The sequence below is a fragment of the Hippoglossus hippoglossus genome, chromosome 9, assembly GCF_009819705.1.
Source record: "Hippoglossus hippoglossus isolate fHipHip1 chromosome 9, fHipHip1.pri, whole genome shotgun sequence".
NCBI lineage: Eukaryota > Metazoa > Chordata > Actinopteri > Pleuronectiformes > Pleuronectidae > Hippoglossus > Hippoglossus hippoglossus.
This window is the reverse complement of record NC_047159.1, coordinates 4,318,770-4,339,877: the sequence shown is the minus strand read 5'-3', so window position 1 is coordinate 4,339,877 and position 21,108 is coordinate 4,318,770. Positions and strand designations below refer to the sequence as shown.

Here is a 21,108-nt window from a genome sequence, read left to right as displayed (position 1 = left end):
AACATGGTTCCTCTACCTTCTGTGCATAGTTAAATGCTGAAGCTGCTACTATTGTTGTTTTGTTGCAGGTAACAGCTCAACCCTCAACTGTTACAGACATTTCACATTTCAACTCAACTCCCTTATTGTTTAATCCAGGTGTAGTTTGTTGGAGCTGAGGGCAGAGGGCAGATCCTGAAGAGTCTCATGTCTGAACTTTACAGATCATCCAAGCAGCCGTGAGACGCCGCTGCGCTGCCTCTGCAGACGTCACCACTAAATTTAACATGTTAGTTAACACACGTGTGTCGTGGAACAGGAGAGGGTGTGTCAGGCAGCCCACTGTGTGTAGGTGTGTGTGCGTTGTTCTGATCGTGGCTCGATGTCTCATCATGACGACATCTGCAGATCACCTGTTGAGACGGTCGGATGATAACAACTCAAGAAAACTTGCTTTCCCTCCTTCCCTCCGTTGTTATCTCCTCTCTAGCTGTCAGCGTCTCCCACTGTGATGTGGGTGGGCGTCAGTGCGCTGCGAGAGGGCAGGGGAGGCACAGCGCTCTCTGTGGGGATGGAAATCCTGCACCTGGATGATGGATTGAAAGCTGAACATGACGCAGAGGAGGCTGCGAGACGCTCGAGGTGAAAAAAAACAAAACAAACGAGGGTGAAAAAGAGACGTGTGTGAGAGAGACGGGAGGCGAGAGGGAGGCGATGACCACACGAGAAGCCAGTGGTTTGGAACGAGGGAGCAGAGACAGAGGAGTGACGAGTTGACAGGAAGGCGGACTGTGACACGTGGTCTTTACAATCGCTTTTTTCAGGGAGGTGTGCGGGTGCAAACTGACACTCCGCAGGCTGTGTGGTAATTATATTCTCACATGCTGTTTGCATATGAAGCCACCGAGAATTATTATTCTGGTGTTGTTGTAGGCAGGAATGTAGCTGAGGTCCCACGGATACACACACCCTCGACCAATCACGAGTCAGTCTCACCTGTCAATCGTGACATTTCGCCCTGTTCATCAAACTAATCAAACATTAAGGAAGGAAACTTTAAATAAACATCATTGCCATAGAAACGATGAAAATGACAGATGCCATCTCTGAGAAAAGACGTATTAGACTTGTACTTTGACTTCTTAGTTGGGTTAATGTCCCGTTCGTTAACACGGAGGAGGTGAGGATTAGGACAAAAGGTGAAGCCAGCCACTAGGGGGCGATCAAGATGATTTGGCTTCACCTTTGGGGAGCCTGTCAATTTGTCCATCTTTATAAACAGTTGGTGTTAAAACAAGAACTTTTTGTTAGCAAGTATAAACTTCACTAATTCCACTTCCAATGCACCAATGATTAATCAATTAATCAATTAGTTCAGTTTGACTGTTGATGACAGGGAACAGAGTTTCAACAAGTTAAGTTTAAGACCATATGAAACCAGGCCGGATAAATAAGTCCCCGAATTATTTAAAATATAAATACATCTATTCACATTAAACATTAAGATTCAACTGGACAGAACCAGTTTGCTGGAAAAACAACAAGACATTTTACGAGATTTTAAGGCCTAAAATTCTCATTATTTTTATTTTAGTAAATTATTTGTCAAGGAAAACTGTCTTGTGAAAGGAAAATGTGAAATTTTGTTATTTACTGTATTACATGACATTAAAATGAATATATCTTGTGTGTGAATCATTTTTTTTGACATAACAAGTTGTCTGAAGATGTAATTTTCCATTCAGAGGGAAAATAGCTTATTTTTCGTCAGTCGATTTGACTCGTCGGTCCAAATGATTTGGTTCCTATTGGATGGATTGCTGAATTTCAGAGGACAAACTAGTGTCATGTAATCTAACACACGTGAGCACTTATTTCTGGATGTAAAAACCTGAACCAGCAGGAGTTCTTCGGGCTCGGAGTCTCTGATGTGTCCTTTACTTCTCAAAGAATCACTTACTCTGACTGCCTACCCTCATTTCGCTCGTCGCAGGATTGCACTAAGCTCCACGGTTTCCAACTGTATAATGGAAGAACACCCCCAGTGAGAACGTATCAGCGGGCAGAGGTGGAGACGAGGGAGAGAGTTGTTGTTGTCATGGAGATGGAGGAAAGCATCTCTGCTCGTCAGTTGGATGAGACACATTGACGATCGGTGTTAGATTGACGTTTTTTTTTTTTTTTTGCAGAATAATTTTTCTGTCCGACATATTTTGAAAGAGATTCCTGAAACTTTCCTCCAGGCACCACGGTTTCCTGTCCTGTGGATCCGGCGTCTCCTCCACCCTGTGATAATTTGTCGAATCAAGAGACATTATGTGAATCCACAAAAGAGCCTGTATTGAACTGATCGCTCGGCTCGGGGGGACAACAGGATTCTGAAATGCTCTGAAAGCCCACGACGGGGAGAAGATGTGTCGATCGATGGTGAAATATTCTTTGCAATCCAACTTTTTTTTTTTAAACTGTCCTCGTGTCTTTTGAACGTCCATATTCTCTGCCACCTCGTTTGCTGCCGTATTGTTTGGGGATGAATAGGAATGAAGAACCACTCATCTCCGAAGCTTTAGGTTTTTCCAGCGTCGCTTTGAGATAAACACTCACTATCCAGTGTGTTGTTGCTTGAATTCTAATGGCAGCTGCTACTACGTTTGCTCTTTTAGTTTGTGGAGTTTTGTCGCAGCAGAACACAAGTCTGCTCCAAAACAGTTCATCCAGACCTGGCAAATAAAGTTTGTGTCACTTTGTTTAAACCACACGGACACGAATACAATTGCTTGAGGACAAAATAAAATAAAATATGTTGGACATTAATAGATTCAAGATTTGAAGGGATTTGATTTGACTGCTGATGGTTTGGTTTGTTTGTTTGTTATTTTCTTGTTTTCTCATGTATTTATTTAGTTTTAACATATTCTATATAAACTAGAAATAACTGCACTTGTTTGCCTATGTCTACATACATTGTTTTTCCAGATTCGTATTCAAATCCATTCAGTTTATCCACGAGTCCAAGGGAACATGTGTGCCAGATGTGAAAGAATTCCCTCGGAGTCTTCCTGAGATTTCGCATTCACAAGGCAAAACAGTGAGGTTACGTGACCTTGACTTTTTGACCTTCAATCAGCAAACTCATATTAGTCCTTTGAGCAGAAGTTCGACTAAATTTGAGGACATTCCCTCAAAGCGTTCTTGAGATATCGCATTTGCAAGACTGGGATGGACGGACAATCTAAAGACGAATGAATGAATAAATTAAGTACGTGTCTACGAAGTTTTGTCAATAAGTGTTGAAATTAATCTCCTTTTTTCAGGAGGTCAGCTGTCTTGTGTGTGTGTGTGTGTGTGTGTGTGTGTGTGTGTGTGTGTGTGTGTGTGTGTGTGTGTGTGTGTGTATGTTTTCTCCAGTATCGAATTGAATCAGAATTTATTTTCTCAATTCAGTCAAAATGAAACCATAACTCAAACCCTTAACTCTCTTATCCGCGTACGAGCGGAGCAGCGCAGGGCGTGAGCGCGGCTCTCTGGCCTGCAGCCGTGAGGGTTAAGTGGTAGTTTTGAGGCACAGGCAGAGCAGTAAATAACAGTGAGCCTAAAAAGAAGAAGGAGGTCGGAGACGACGTGGAGCTGATGTTATCTTCAACATCGGAGCGGAACACAAGATGAAATCCTCCACTCGACGGCCTGAGTGAGTGATGAACGATGGTAATAACTTTCAGGTTGTTGGGGAGTGAAACAGTCGTATTGTAATGTTTAATAAATCAGACGGCTCCTGTCGATATGGCCCGTTTCAGTGCTTGGTCTCCCTCACAATAACGTTTAACATCATTTTCTCACTTTAAAATTTAGTGTTTGATCTTCCTGCTACAAATATTGAAATGAAACTTAGGATGTGGGCTCTCGTATCTGGAGAACCGTTTATCTTATCGGCTTCACACTTGGTTTATGTACTGTTGAGGAAGCGCAATGTTGAATTTGGTCACATGATACATTTAATATTAAAACAGGAAAACAGCGCCTTGCAGTCATATATTAATATATAATGATATTTTAATTTCTTTTTTATATTGGACTGACACAGACATTCACACAATGACAGCAACATTCATAGAATCACTTCCTTGTCCCTCCAATCACTCCAATTGTCAACAAAGTAAAAGCCTAACGTTTATTCTGTTACTGTAATGGTCTTTATCGAGCTGAATTACAGCTTTTATTTTGAAAAGTTGTGAAATTTGGTCTGAAATACCTGATGTGCAATGTATGAAAACTTAACAGCAGTTCATTAAATCATTCCCACTTATATATTCGCCTCACACATGAATGATAATAAAGCAAATTCAGTTTCCTTTCATACAAACGTTGACTATAAAATATTCACACAACGTTTTCTAGCTTCACTCCGCAGTTTTTGAGGAGGACTCACTGATGACCAGAAATAATTCTGAAGTAGCTCCGGAGCAGGTTTAAAATGGACACTGCATTGGATAAATCAAAATTTAAACAAAATTAATAAACGCGTTGTGCTTCCTGTGTTTAGCTTGGTAACGTCTCGTTTTCCCATCTCCCTTAAAAACAAGAATAACAAGACTTTAAGGAAAACTTCTAATCACCCACTTCAATCCTCTTTTCCCCCCCCTGACCTGCTCCCACTCATTCACAAATTACCACAGAAGAAGCGACGCACTCTCCACCGGCAACAGAGGCTTTTGGGCAAAGCGCCACCCATAAACACTCATATAAATTCATAATCATGACTCCAATATCTGGAGTCGGGGGATGAGCGCTGACAGACGGCTGGATGGAGGAGAGGGGTCGTATCATCTGGCTGTTAAGGGCCTGCTGTTGACATGCCCTCTCACCTGACTTGTCATTAATGGCAGCGGGGCCAAAGCTCTGATTAACATGGATGAGCTGTTGTCCGCAGAGAGAAGAAGAAACACACTCGCGTCCTTTCCCCTTTCGCCCACAGACGCCATCGCTTTTTCCCTCTCCCTCACACGAACACTGTTTCACCCTCTTTAATACGCAGCGAACGTCCCACACAGCAAGAGCATGTGGGACCAATAATCCTCGCAGGTCAGAGGTCGTCGGCTAATGCGACGATGTGTGTGTCCTGGGGAGGGATGGATTTGTGTCTCAGTGGATCGTCTGGGGACTTGACACCGGCTGAATTTGCGTTGGAGTCGTTTTCCTTCAGAGCACAGATCTGAACATGAAACAAAGCTCAGCAGCAAAGTCAGAGTCAGTTCCATCCACCGAATAGAGCAGTTGACTAAATGCATATGGGATTTTTATTAATTTCTAACATTTTAAATTCTGCAGCTGTTGCTGTTCTGGATCTCTGAACTCGTCTGATGTTTTCTACAGACGACTATGACACAAAAAAAAACTTGATACGGATGATGTAATGTAATTACAGATCTCTGTCCGACATCTCACTTCTAGTCAACATTTTCAAACTCGTTCTAAATCAGTGCACAAGGTATATTAAACTGCAGGTAACCATAGCAACAGTACTTCATGCATCAGTCCGTGCTGCCTGATCGGGCTGGTTTCAGGCCTCTGAGCCGCCAGCTCACACCTCAGATTTGTTCAGCAACTCACACCGGCGCCGTGATGTGGCGCCGTTTGGAGAAACACTTCAGCCAATCAGACGACAGCAGGCAGGGATTAAGAATGACGGCGTCAAATTCCCTCATAGCTAACCAGCTACCGAGCTACATTCATGCTAATTAGAAGATAAGCACAGATCACATCTGTTAAAGTTGTTGTAAGTGGACTAATAGAAATAACAGCCGTGGAAAATGTCTCAAAGAGCGACTCAAAGAGCTAAAAATCCAAGTTACATTTGTTATTTTAGGAAAATACACATTTATAGAGATTATTTATTATGAGTAGAAAAGAAACACAGTGACAGTGGCGTCGCGACATATGGGCTCTCTGCACAGCAGCTGCTTCCACAGTCAGCGGAATAAACAACATAATAAACCTCAGGATCTTGACTATTTTATTACACGGAAACAAGAGGAACAAACTTTTGACCCAAACTTTTAAATCCAAGAAAACACGAGCTAATTCTAGCTATGTGCTATCTGCGGTATAAACATCATATGCCAACAAGAAGGAGTTCCTCGTCTGACACGCCCCCTAACAGAGCCAGGTAAATCTAGAGCGTAGGCCGACAATCACCTCAGAGTGGGCGAGCTGGCCAATCACAGCAGACTGGGCTTAATCAGGAGGGGGGGGGGGGGGTCTTAAAGAGACAGGAGCTGAAACCAAGTGTTTCAGACAGAGGCTGAAAAGAGGAGCTGCAGCAATGGACAGTTTGAGGAAAGTGATGTGTTTTATGAACATTAGAGCATGGGAACCTTTTCAAATACTTACACAGACTAAAAATTATAATCGAGACTATGAGCAGAATGTGTCTCCTTTAAGAATCTAACACCTCAGAGACTCAACTCTTGATCTAAGTCAACGAAGCCAAAACCTCTTCACAGTTTCCTTTGCACCACTGAGAAAATTAAACCAATTAAAGTAATAAAAAAATACGTATTTCTGACTGAACTCGTAGATGTTACAGAAAAAATAACACATTGACGGGTTCTCAAAGGAGACGCATAATGACAGGGGGGGAGGAGAGAAAGGAGAGGAAACAGGGAGAGAAAGGGGAAAGGAACGAGGGGAGTGAAATATATGATGTGTACACTTGCTCAGTGAAAGCAAACAGCTAAATTAGTCATGGAATGGATGCAAATTTGCTTCCCCTGAGTGTTGCATGGTAGAATTACCAAGAGAGGAGCGGAGGGTGAATCATGCCAATGCTCGGCGCCATGTGATTTATTAGCAAACATCCAATTCAATAAGAAAGTGCTTAACATTCAAAAAGCTTTGAAAGTCTCATAAGGTTGCAATAACTATATGATATTACCATTTCCAGTGGCGGGGGGGGGGGGGGGGGGGGGAGGCAAGACAAGAGAGCGTGGAAAAACAAACACGCCCACTTTCCAGAGCCGTGTTGCTGTGATGTGTGTGTGTGTGTGTGAGTGGGAGTGTGTCACAGACTGAAAAGCTCACTTGGCCTTTTCCCGCGCACACATGTTACAAATCATTAACATAGACAACGAGGTTCATTAATTGACACTTGAGCCTAAAGAGCCTCTCTGCTTTGAAAAGGGCACAGAGGAGTGAGGGGGGGGGGGGGGGTGCAACAAAGGCTGCAACATAAGCAAAATGAAAATAAAGTTTAAGAGGTGCCGAGTATCCGGTGCATGAACTCATGTTAAAAGTAAAACTATCCGCCTGAAAGTCCAAGTGAAGGTTCATATCTTTGTTAAATCATTTACATTTGATCCAGAAGAGCTGGATATCAGACCTGCACTGAACTCCAGAGATCCTACAGACTTTCTCTGGAGAAGCTCGATGTGTGAACGCAAATGTCTGAGGGAGTCTCCCTGCAGAATATCCGAAGGAGCAGAGGTGAGAACAAAGGAGGAGATCCTCCGCAGGATTTACTGCGAGCGAGTGAGCATGTTCATGACGTTTCTACCACACAACAGACGCAAAAAGAAAACACACATCTCAGGATGAAACAGTGCCACACAAGTAGGAAACTGACGAGGATGTCAAGTGAGTTTTTGGCCATAAGAGGCGTGAAAACCAGAGAAAGTCCGGAGCCAAATCTGAAGAAATCCTCCAAAGATCATGTCTGAAAACAGGTTTAGTTTCTGAGTCCGTGTGCAGGTTGCAGGTGTAGATGGGCGGAGCAGTGTCACAGTGACATTATGCTAAAAGTATTTATTGTGCAAATATGTGACCTCTTAGTCAAACATGTCGAATTGGCTGAAAAGAGTGAATTCCACATGCACATGGAAATCAGTAATCAACTCAAAGGCTCTCAGATGTTTAACATCTCTTGTTTCCCTCCTGATCTGAAAAACAAGCATTTATCTGGTTTACACGCTGCGTGTTCGTTGTGTTGTCAGCGTGTTGGTCAGTCAGTGTCGATCCACGTCGCCGTATCACATATTCAATTCAAGTGTTTACAACAACACTGGAGTGGATTTTTAATTAAGATGATCAGTTATTTTTCAGCGCATCAGTGACAACAGGAAAATCCTTCAAAGACTGAATAGAGTGTGATTAGCAAATCTCTCGACTGTGCACCGCTGGTTTGATTGATTTACGGAGCCTGTGTGTGTGTGTGTGTGTGTGTGTGTGTGTGTGTGTGTGTGTGTGTGTGTGTGTGTGTGTGTGTGTGTGTGTGTGTGTGTGTGTGTGTGTGTGTGTGTGTGTGTGTGCAGGTGCTCAGCCGGGTGGGAAGCCGTGTGATTGACTGCAGAAATTGGATGCCACATTTCAAAGTCAAATTAGTGAATGTGGTGAAAGGATGACATCATTAAGTGATTCTCACATTAATAATTAGATTTAATACGCTGGTATTAAAAAAAAGAAATCATTTCGATCTCCGATGGGAATACGTGCAAAACGAGGCATGATTTTAAACTGGACACAATCAATCGTGTCAATATAAAGTTAACTGGGATTTGATGACATTTTCCCGGAGGCACCAGCAGAGACTTCAGTCATCACATCAAGTTAAATAATCTGAGATCTGAGATTGTTCGTGGGGTTGAACCCTGTAAAAGAGAAGAAGTCTTTATGGGCTCCCACTTCAAAGAAAGGACACCGTGTCACCTGCAAATAGCGTCACGCTTCGTGCCACTAATTGGCGAGATTATGCCACTTGTTAAAGACCGAACTTCTAATTTTACATTACATCCATCCACTGAAGGCCTGAGTTATTACCATAGGAACAAGAGGAATCTGCTCGGTGAGAATCTCCAAAGATCGTCTGGAAACATAAATTCAATTTCATCCTTTGAAATAACTCGACACAGAGAATGTTATCAATATCAGTGGTGTCTTCAGTCTCCATTCAAGGACTGTTAATCCAAACTTCATGTGCCATGGTACAGAATGTTAACTTCAATGTGGGTCACAGGTTTAAAACCCGTACATTCATCTATTATCTATACAGCTGGAGCCGTAGCTTTAAAATGTAAAGTATAGATAAAGTATTTTATTCAATAGAGCAAAAGTGTCCTGGCAATAAATTCTGCAGTTATAACACAAAGTTAATTTGATTTTCTCACAGCAGAATATTTACATTATTACCCTTTTTAAATAATCACAACTTATCCATTATGTGTCAGTATGCAAAAAAAAAAAATATATCTCTGGTTTTGTAGTGAGAATTGATTTATTCAGATTATTGTATTGTCTCTTTATCTTTTCGACATGTGGCCGAGGCTCTGTAAGGGGAAAAGCCCAGGGAGCAGTTCTGTTCTGATAAAAGGACCATTGTCGCCGTCACGATGGATAAAAGACACAAACATTGACTATCTGTTGAAAGCAGGAAACAAGCAGCGGCGTCCTCGTGTCATTTCCACTTTGGTCGGGTTCGGGGACCTTCGTCGTCATGGCTACAATAATAGCTACATGGTCGAGGTTACGGAGCGGCCGCAGTCGTCGTTACAAGACACCGATGTTTGCTGCGTGTAGGAAACAGAGACAACAGCCGTCTCCTGTATCTGATGTTTGCTCCTTCCTCTATTGCTCCCAACAGACCAGAGTCACAACATCTGCAAAACCACTGGAGGAGTTTAAATAGACGTGATTGGCTGAAATTGTGCTTCTATATCTAATGGATCAAAAAACCAGACTCAAGAGGTTATTGATGAGTTTCACAGTAATTCAGTTTTGATGTGGTTTCAGGTTTGCAAGCCGTGGGGAGAGGAGAGCACAGATGGACATTTCATATAAAGGAAACCTTTATTCCTTTTCCTGTTTCTCTTTCATCGAGCAATATTTTTTGAAAGTAAATGACTTCCTGTGATTTTAATGTGATACTTGTTGTCTTCACCGAAGCTGGAGGGTGAGGGTGACCGTCGTAAATCATCTCTCACTATTCCAAATAGATTTTAAAGAATTGTTTTTAGCCTTTTATTTTACCTTGACTTTTAACTGTGCTTAATCATTTACGATCTTCAATTTGAAATGATGATTTTATTTATTATCTTTAGTTTTAATGTTGTATTACAGTACTTTATTATCTCTGCCATGGAGGTTAGGTTTATATTTGTTTGTTTAGTTGTTTGTTTGTTAGTCGGCAGGATTACGGATTCCTTCGAAAGTTGGTGGAAGGGCCCCGAACATTTTTTGATTTTGGGGAAGATACAGGATTTTATTGGACTGCACGTTGGATGGACATTTTTTAGTCCATCTTTGTGAAGCACTTTTTAACAGCTCTTTTGAAAGGTGCTTAATGAGTAATATTGTTGTTGTTGTTGTTGTTGTTGTTTATCTATTAGTTATTTCCCTTCTGCTCTTCCCCTGTCACTTATAAAATACAGAAGCCAATAACAATGACCCGGGGCCAAAGTGGCTGAAAGAGATTTGAGCATCTTACAAACCGACCTGAACAGCCCCCGCCCCCCCGTTCTCTGTAGACAGAAAAAAAAAACAAATCGCTTCTCAAACACAATTAATTTGAAATGGAAATTATAACATTTGTACTCGCACATGACAGGTGGTGAGAAATTCCCCCACACAGCTGAAAGATTTGTATTTTTTTTTTCTCTATTCATTCAACGCGACTTACAAAATTGGCAGCTGTTTCATCTCGGGGGTGAGATTTTTCTTGGATATGTAGATATTACTGAGCGCATCGGTGTAAAGAGGCAATTTGCTCATTATTTCTGGGGTGGGAGGGAAACGGGCAGAAAGAAAAACACACAGACACACACATGAAACCAGGCAGCACAGATCTATAAAGCAGAAGACGAGGGCAGAGACACACAAAAGTGTTTGTCGTGGTTTTTTCTGTTTGTTTTTTTACAAGTAAGAAGAAAACTGGAATCAATTTTTTCACTCTTGTACAGTTTCTGAAAAACCACAATCTCACACAGCTGAGGATGAATTAATATTCAAATGGAGGTTATTATAATTTTGAAAGGCTGTTAAGCGCTTACAGCCCATTTAAGGGACAAAAGATAATCCTGACATTTTTAATAAATACCTTTTAGAGTGTATTTAGCCCAAAACACATTGTAGTGACTATGACATGAGAACATGTGCTGGATAACTACACACTATATGAAATAGAAGTGCAATATTACTACCTCATGTGCAGAATGTGAAATATCAGTTATTTCATCATTATGTTCAATATCATGTGCATCATTTCTACTTCCTGCCACTTTTGTTTACGTTTAGTTTTACTGTCTCATGTAATTTACTTATTTTAATCTTACTTCTATTGTCTATTATTATTTCTATCAGGGACGGATTCTGTATTACGCTGACTATACTTTATATTTTTACTTTTGTCTTTACTTTAAATTCATATTTCTTTAAAATACATATTATTCCTGAAGTTACTAGAAGAAACTAGTTGAATGTTTCTGAGACAAAACAAATATAAAATATAATAAATTGTTTCTATCAGAGCTGAAATCGAACCTCAGTTTTCCATCACTATTTTATTTTACATTCCTGCACATTCAGCTCTTTGTGTTACTGTACACAGTGATAATGAGATATCCAGGCATATCTCATTAAGATAAATGTCTCTCGGGGTCAGAGGGTAATCTCTGGTTATTGTGTCCGGGCCGCAGAGCCAGGCAATTAACCAAGAGAAAATGAGGACCTGAAGGAGCACGGCGAGCTTATTAAAATCCTGCGGTTGGTGACAGGGGGAATTATGCATCGTGTGGAAGGAGCAGGGTGTCACAGAAAAGGGGTGAAAGTATGAAATGTTAAAAGAAATCCGGGTCGGTTTGCTGCGGTGAAATGGTTGTATGTTGTTTTTCATCAAAAAATAAGCTGAGGAATAACAATCTGCATAACAATCTGAAAATTACCCAATTAACGAACCAATCAGGGAAGTTTTCAAACACACTGCTGGGAAACTATTGGACCAAACCCACGCTGAGTTAATTTGATCCAATAAAATGTGTTTAATATTCCATCCGCTCCTCGTGCAGCCTGTTTTCTGTCGCATATCATCCTAGAGAAGAATTTGGAGTTTAGTGTCTTACCCCTTTCTTTTGTGGACTGAAGGAGTTGGGGAATCGAACCACTGATGCTCTGGTTGGTGGACAACCCGCTCTATCACCTGAGACCTCTTTATGTCGGGTCAAACGTCACTAGCACTGATCCAACCACTAAACCAGCAGCTGGGTTACACAAAAACAACACAACTCCTTATATCTAACCCAGAAAAACAGCCTCAACTCTGAATTTTTCTGCGTGTAAGAAAATGTAATACGGCAGAAACGTAAAAGCTTTTAACTTCAGGTATTTAGTCTCTAAAAGGAATAAAACCAGATGCCAACTTTCAAACGAGGCCGATTCCCTCGTGCAGACACAAACCAGTCCGAGCGCCTCGTGCCAGAACTGCACCACCGACTTGATGCTTGCCAGCACCGTCCTCCAACCAATTATGATGCATCATGAGAGGCACTTGGCGACCAGAGAAGCCGGCAGCTCTGCCCCGTCTCGATGACTCGCAACATTTCCAGGCACACACACACACACACACACACAGGCCATTGATTAGAGGGGCTCGACTCGCAGCCTGCAGTCTATCAGTGCTCAGGGACCGGTAATCAATGCCCTAATGCCGTTTTAGGCCTATTCACCGCAGCCACGATCCACTCCTCACACTGCTCACACACACACACACACATGCACCGACATGAGGATGCAGCCCTGTCCGCAGCCGAGCACACGCTGAATACAACCCAGATGGCCGTCGCAGCGGCAGAGGACAACTCCCAAATATTAACTTACCAAGTGTAGCAGTGATAGGACACTGTCATCTAATGGCATTATCAAAATGAGAGCAACTCTCCTGAGGCAGACTCTGGTTCCTGATTACCAACCAGGGCTGGACCCTGTTTGTGGGCAAATCCGATCAGCATAGCACCAGACACAGGCCCGGCCGGGCAGGAACTCAGCCCACGGCCCCTTATCTCCACCGACAGCCTGTTGGTTCTTTATGGGCAATGATGTCCTCCTGGGAATTAATCTGATGGGGCACCGGTGGGAGATTGTGTTGTGGTAAAACTGCAGAAAGGAAAAGGTGGAGCCCAAACTTTCTGTGTGTCTGTGCGGCTTGAATCAGATGGAAGTAAAGTGTGGGAGGAGCAGAGAGCGGAAGTCTCTGGACGTTCGCTGCAGGCAGGTCATTTGCTGAAATTGAGTGACCAGCGCTAACTCGGAATATTGTCTCTAAGAAACTTTATAAACAAGATAGTATTGACAGTGAAACAAATTTGTGCAATAAGAACCATGTAGCCCTGAAGAGCAACACAGGACATGATTAGAAAAAACTAACTTTAGCTTTTAAGACTTTCTATCCAGTTGTATATCTCACACACTTTGTATTTGTGCACCTACTGATGAATGTATTGTAATGATTGTGTATTTCCATTTATTGCTACTTTACATTTCTACTCCACTACAATCCAGAGGTAAATATTAAACCTTATTCCTCCACTATATTTATCTTACACCTGAGATTATTGGTCACTTTAAAGGATTTGACATTTTATGAAATGCAAAACACATAGAAATATAAAGCATTAAAGTTTAAACAACCCTGAATAAATAAATAAATGCTCTTGTACTTACATATCAATAATAACAACAATCGAATAATACAATAAAGGAAATTAGCTATTTTTCTGAAATGTAACTACTCTAGTATTTGACACATTTATACTTTTACATTTTTAATGCAGGACGTTTTTGTCTATTTTTGCAGTATTACTAGTTTTATTTAGCGTCAGAGTACTTCTACATCACTATATACTCTGATTTATTTGTCAGAGTAGTTATTTGAAAGAGGTAAACAATGCACATTTATGTTTTGTTAAGTAAACAGGAGAACGGAGCGATGTCTGTGTGCATTTTGTCAAATTGCTTTTGTGACTGGAGGGGCCTGATCTTTAACTCCAAACTCAATTAGATACACAAACATTAAAGGCCTCATTTGCAATCAATTATGTGATTCATTGAAATTATAAATACAAACCAGAGCTTAATTAACCTACATAATGAATTTGTGTTAAAGATTAAATGAATGATTTTGTTTACCAAGCTCACACATGTAAACAAACCTCAGAAAAACATGAATTACTGAGAATTCTGTTGTTGAATAGTTTTTCTTCCTGTCAATCAATTTGAGAGTGAAGCACGTTCTAATCCTGGGTTTTGAATTTTGCCACCAGGGCGACATGTTGTATTTACATCTCAACGTGGTTCGGGTCATGACCTGAACACACAAAGCTCCAAAATGGCCGCCACTTACTTTGGTGTCTGCTTGTCTTCCACACGGTTCCCCAGCTGGAACTCATGGGATTTGCTGCGGTGCAGTGCGGTGAAGCCCGGCAGCAGGTGGATGAGTTTGCGGCTGGGCGGAGGCGGCGTTCCCGGGGCTTTCACTTTGTTCCTCCGCCGCATGGGAGGAGTGCCCGGTGGGGTCATGGTGTTGATGACCAGGGGAGTCCGAGGAGGCGTGTGGCCAAAATGCCTCTGGCGGGGAGACGGGGGCAGGGAGCGTTGACCGAAGTCCAGGGAAGGGAAGAGCCCTGTGGCGGAGCTGTCGACGGTGAGTCGATCGACGTACAAAGGGGGGGCCAGGGCCTGGGGGCTGTGGCACATGTGCTGGTTGTACTTGGACTGGACTTTGGGGCTTTGGGAGAGCTGGAAGCGGATCCACTGACTGACCTCGGGCTGGCACACCGGAGTGTTTTCCTTGCCCGATTCAGAGGTGGGCCACTGGATGGACCAGTCCTGCTTCGCCTGGCTCCCTGTGGGAGGAGTCAAGAGACAAGCGCTGGGTTAAAGTCAACGTAACCGCTGCCAGTGATGTAAAATGCATATGAAGAAGTTCACACTATGAAAGAACATATTTTCTCACTAATCTGTAGAAGTATTGAACCATGCGAATGATTTTTGGTTTCGTTTGCCCAGGTTTTGAGACGTCTCTTTCTAAGATTTGTTTATGTTCCTTGCTGCTTTTTTGAAAATGGCTTTTTAACATTTCCAGAAACAACGTCCCGGTCACTTAAATCCCTAAACCTACCCAGTGGAACTACTTTCTACTGAGGAGTGAGTTCAGCCTTCTTACGACTGATCATTGCACTTCAGTGACAAACTGTTTTTCAAAGAGATTAGGTCGTGTCTCAATTCAGGGGCCACATCCTCTAAAACAAAATGGGACGGTCTGGTCTTATTACATCACCAGCTTGTCCTACCCTCGCAGCCATCGCCTAGCAACAGACCTACCAACGAGAAGGTTCTTTGGTTTTAATAAAAACTCTTAAAAGATGGATTTTATTTTAAAAACAGTTAATCACTGAAGAGCAATGAATCCTGGGATATGTTGGGCCAGTGGAGCCTCCGTCGCTCAGGGGGGGAGGACACATTTGAAGGAGCCTTCAAATTGGGACTAGTGTTCTATCAGTCCAATGTTCCTTGCAGCTTTTCAAACATGACATTTGAAAAAGTAACAATCTGCCAGTCACTCAAATCCTAAGAGCTACTCATCGGAACTACTTTCTCCTGAAGAGTGACTCTCTATGGAAACTGTTGAAAGTGTCAAAAAAGAGGCTGCTGTTGAATTTAATATAATATATCAGCAGTGACTGTGAGAGCACTCAGGAGAAACCTGGGCAATTAAAACGCAGAACTGTCTGAATGTGTAGATAGCACTGGTGCTGAGTGAGAAAACATGTTTTTTGATAATGTGGATGAACGTTTGTGTGTAGTATCGTGTTTCGAGTTAAATTAAATTGCTTCTTGACATGTTCTTAATACTAAAACATCCATTAACTGGCTCACTTCTTGATGGGAGCAGTAAGAGTAATCCTGGCAGCAGGCGGAGACAGGTAGGACCAGCAAATGCGCTCAATTGGGGTAATGAATAATTAACTCTGCTGTTATCTGATGGGAACATATTAGTGGTGCGGCGGTGTTCAAATATGCCGAAGAAGCATGAATTGATGGAGCAAAAAAACAGAGGCGGAGAGATGGAAGCGTGCGCCACGACAGAACAGGGCAAAGCTGCATGAGTCATAACACGAGCCGACATCCACCGAAACTAAACTTTCTGCTGAATGAGAAAGAAAGAGCGACAGGAGGCGAGAAACTTGAGGGTGAGCAGCCAGGATGAGTGTTTTCTCGAGCTCAGATGACAATACTTTACCTCCGTTACTGTGCAATTTATCCTCCTCAAGTTGTTCTTGAGGAAAGAAACAAAAACAATGTGTTTATTGACCTGGTGGAGACACAGCTGAAATAGCCCACAGTGTTCTTCTTCTCTTTTCTATCTGCAGTTACAAAACATGCTGGTGGAATCGATCCAGGGTGAAATATCTCATGCATGACTGAGTCTCTGTCAACAACCCTGCACCATTTTGTTTTGTGTGTCATTGCTTTTCTTCCCCGTGAGTGACGTTGTCTCTAAGGAGCCACGAGCATCTGAAAACACAAACTTCAAACATAATATCAACACCAGCGAGATCAAATGAACCAGGAGAAAAATATCTCTTATAAAAAAGGTCCCGGAGGAAGTGGAAAAACTTGATGGGAAACAAAAAAAGCCTGCAGCCTTTCCCATTCGGTCATGTTATGAAGAGGCCACGAGGAACGACGGGTTGTGGGAGGAGACGGCTGCGGAGACACCAGGGACCAAATATACAGGAGTTTTCAAGAGTCTCATTTTCTCTTTTTAAATATTTTTCCTTCGTCCTGACTCAGGGTTCTGACATTTCTTTTAAAAAAAACATATCTGGCATCAGAACTGCAGGTTTTCTTCCACTAAAGCTCATGTAGGATTGTTAACACGTTAAATGAGCTGTTGTCAGACATGAACTCTGGAAAATGTCCGGGGAAATGTGGTCAGGACGTTATCCGGAGTTTGCCTTTCTCATTTATTCATCCTAAGATACTTGTATTCTTTTTTTTTTTTCAGATTTGTGTCGGTCACTTGTTAGAAACGTCATCACCTCTGCAACTCGTTCACTGAGAATTTTACGGACATTTTCAAATTCGGAAAAACCTGAAAAATCCTTCTCAGGCCAACCAGTGTCATTGCAGTTTTTCAAAGACGTTAAAAGCGAGGACAAGCGACAAGACCAAAACTTCTGATGCTTACACTTTTAAATGTATCAGGCTTCAGAAAATAACGTACATGTTTAAAACCTAGGGGCCTTTAGGGGGCATTGCAGCTCTGTTGCTAGGCGACAGTGGTAATAAAAAATAAACGATGTCCGGTTCTATAGCATCGATTTTGATTTCATGAATCCAACAATGTTTAAGTGTTAAATCAGTGGATCAGTATTTCAACACTCGTAAAAATAGAGGTTACTCGTACTTTTAACAAACAAAACATTGCATGATATTAAATTTCATCACTACTCATGTTGTGCTCTCGAGCTGAAGCTTTCTAATAAGTGAAGCTGGTTATTATTTGTCATGGAAACCAGCTGTTTTCAGCCCGATGTGACGCATGGCTCCTTTCTCCTTCAGTATGTTTCTGTGAAATGTGAAACTTCTGAGCTTAGAGTTGAAGAGCTGCCATTGATGACAACACCTGTCACTTTTAACAGTGATTGATGTTCCTGAAGTCACATGAATATCAATTGCCTGCCGACAGCTGCCTCTTCACACCCGTGGATATTAGACAGTGGGGTGTTTCCAGTCACGCTGTCACTGCCACTCTGCCCTCGGTGTCGCTGCGTGACAACCACACACACTTGTCCCTGAACCCGCGTTAAGAGGCTGACATCTCAACCCTAACAACCCCTTCAGAAGCAGTTTCAAGATGCAGAATGGCCGAGTGGGCTCTGAGAGAGTGCTCATCCCCAGATGAGGGAGAGGACGAGGAGGACGCCGGATCAAGCCTCCTTTATTAGCAGGAATAAAACCACAGGCCACTCAGCAAGACTCAACTTCAGCTCGACCAAGGTTCATGTCTTCCTCTGGTCGAAAAACCCATTAAAACACGTGGAACTCAGAACTCACTTCCTGCTGCAGAGTCCAACGACACAGGTTTTAATCGGCTCCGGTTCCGATCGGCAGAAATTGGAAACGAGAAATCGGGGTAAACGCACTAATTGGGCAGTGAGGTGAGGGAGCTTCTCCCTCTGATGTCAGCTTGTTATCCATTGGCCATCATATTAAATAGTTTGAAAAGGTAGTCTTTCTGTTTGAGTGGAGAAAATGAGTGAACTGGTTCCGTTGCGGTACTCAACACTAGTTTGAATGCACGAAATATGGTCAGAGGTGAAGACTGCAGCGATCCTGCCAGCTTCTTATCTTCTGCTACTGTTTAATGTCGTGTTAACTTCCTGCAATTGGTCCGAAAAGTCCAAACTATCCCAAAAGTTTTTAACAGCAAACAAATCATGGTTCAGTTCGATCCGGTCCGAAATCCCCTCTTTTGGTCCGAGTCTGATTACATTTCGATCCAGTGAACTGGACCGTGGTATTTTTTGATTCTGACTACAAGTCTGAAGGTGCAGGCCAAACAATGTAGGTGTGAAAGCCCCTAAAACGAATCGACTCCTCCTGAATTCATATCAGTGAGGCTGAGGTCACAGATCGGAGGCAACAGAAAGCAGATCTGGTTCTGAGCAGATCTCCGGTGTGTGCAAGTGCCAGTTTGAACCGTCCTTTTCGAAATTAACACCACATGACAATCTCACTGGATAATGTTTGAAAATGTCAACCAATCACCTTTGATACAAATGATGGTTTTCTCTCTTATTTGTATTTATATTCTTCGAAGGAGCCTCACTTTAAAAAAAAAAATGCTTCTGACAGTGTTTATCAAGCTGATATCAAAATGAACTTTCTCGGCGAGAGAAGCAATGAACTCGAGTCACACTTATGAAACTGTTGCTTCAAGTAATGAGTCCATTCATCAAGCGCACCAGTATCTTAGCAACTGCTTCAGCAACAAGAACCAGGACTTGACTTATGAATTTCTCATTTCACATCCTCTCAATAAGCAGAGGAGTCAGGAAAGAGACTGGATGAAGGACCCAGACTGAACATTAGCCCTTTGAGAACTGTGACTTTCTCTTGTTGGAGAGTGAGTTTTTAAAAGTTGCTTTTTCGTTGGAAAGCTTTGATACAAAACATAAAATACTTTGAGTCTGGTAATCTATCACGACTTCTTGGGGCTGACAGGCTTTTTCTCAGCTAACCGCTTTTCTTTTTCTGCAACTCTGCAGCCTCGCTTTGTTTCGCTTCAATCTCACGATGCTCTTCAACATTGTTTCCAGACAGAACAGGCAGCTGCTTTCTGTGAAGAGGCTCTAAAAACAGCTGTAGGATTCCCGCACAGCAACTAACGGCAGAAAGACACAGTAGCTGCTGAAGCATTTAGCTGCTGCAGAGCCAGGAGTTTCCTTTAGGAGCTGGTGGAGAACAAAACTGAGATAAAAGTAGACTGAGGTGATCACAGGTCAGTTTTGAGTTTGCAACTTTTATTAAACGTTCATATATATTCTAACATAGGTCCGGTCGTTCTTAGACCTTTTCATGAAGAATTGTTACAGATTATGTCTCTAAATAGTTAAACAAACATCAAGCTGTGGGTGTGGTTCCATCTGATTTGATTGACAATAAACAATCAATCAATTGTGAAATGATGCTGAATCATGAAGGTATTTGAATGATGTGATATCACCTTTTTCTATAAATTACCCAGCTTTCTTTAAACCAGTGAGAAAAGCACAAATGACCAAAGCAGGTCTAAACTCTGAAACGTGGACTGAGCCGTTTGTACCTCCTGAATAAATATCCTGTTTTCCCCCAAATATCAAACTTTTCCTTTAACAAATCCTCATAGACCAAGATTTCCATATATTTGACATGTGCATAACTTCAGAAACACTTTGCCATTTTCCCCCTCTCCTGAGAAACTCTACATCTCCACATCAGCCGATGAACCAAACAACGCACCTGACGCACTTGGGACTGACACGCACGCTATTAACGGGGCTTTGAGAAAGGCAGATAATCAGCCTCATAATTGGAGTAATTACCTCTGGATGGATGTGTTGCTTCTTTGGGCTAAATGGCAGTGAAATGCCACTGGGACAGTATCTCACTGCCACTGTAAACGGGATTTGGCGGAAAAGGGCAACGCTGCGTTCACTAGACGCAGTGTCCCCCCCTTTTTAATCTCCACTCTTCTGAGGACTGGGCCTGTGGACGTACTCGCAGTGTGAGTCAGTGGGACACAAAGTTAGACGCTGCTAATTGGTTAACAGCCAATGAGGACCACCCAGAGGTGCTCAGGAAGACGGGGGTCGGGGGTTCGGTCAATGTTTCTTCTGGTGTCTTTCCTTCCCTGTTGCATCTGCTCCTTTCTTCTCGCCGTGACCATGTTTCTGCTTCAACTCCTGTCGCCGCTGCCTCTTTCTCATGTTATTCAGTGTCCTTCCTCCCCCCCTCCCGCCTTTCCTCTCCTCCTCCAATTTCCCTCTCTCGCATATTCTTTCCCTTTTCCCCTCCGGCGTTTCTGCGTTTTCCTTTTCTCGCTGATGGCATTTGAAGCCAATTAGGTGTTTGTATATGCATGTGGAGCTGTCTCAAAGCGAAGCACGGGGACTTCGGCTGTCAAAGATTACAGCGGAGAGGTAGCGTGGCAACCTGTCGTGCTGCGCGAAGCTCACCGCTATTAGCCTGATCAACAAAATAACTTGTATTAAAGATATTGTCTGTATGAAAATGTTGTGTGTGTGTGTGTGTGTTTGTGTAGTGTCTCTCTGTGTGTGGAGTTGTCTAGAGGGGCGGGCTGGGTAATGTGTGTATATTGCGGCACAAAGAACCGACCGGCTGCCTCCGAATTGTATGACTCATCCTCATTGCAACTGGCGGACTGCAATCCCAAGAGCCTGTAGTGAAAAAAATTCTATTAACTTGCATTAGTTTCCTTCCTCCACCATTACAGCAGCAGCAGCGAGCAACATACATTCACTCGTTGTGTTTCTCCGGTTGTGCGATGTAGGGGACGGTGAAGTATGCAAATGTCCTTGTCTGCCA

The 21,108-nt window shown here is 42.6% G+C and overlaps 1 protein-coding gene across 3 annotated transcripts in view; it reads right to left on the bottom strand.

Moving 5' to 3' along the window:
* The window catches only part of ksr2 (kinase suppressor of ras 2), a 91,381-nt gene that overhangs the window by 55,432 nt on the left and 14,841 nt on the right, over positions 1-21,108 (bottom strand). For all 3 annotated transcript variants that reach the window (XM_034596372.1, XM_034596370.1, XM_034596371.1), the window contains exons 4-5: positions 16,256-16,291; positions 14,357-14,858 (exon numbers count right to left, since the gene is read on the bottom strand). In XM_034596372.1, the coding sequence (XP_034452263.1) occupies positions 14,357-14,858; positions 16,256-16,291 (538 nt within the window). The remainder of the gene's footprint in view (positions 1-14,356; positions 14,859-16,255; positions 16,292-21,108) is intronic.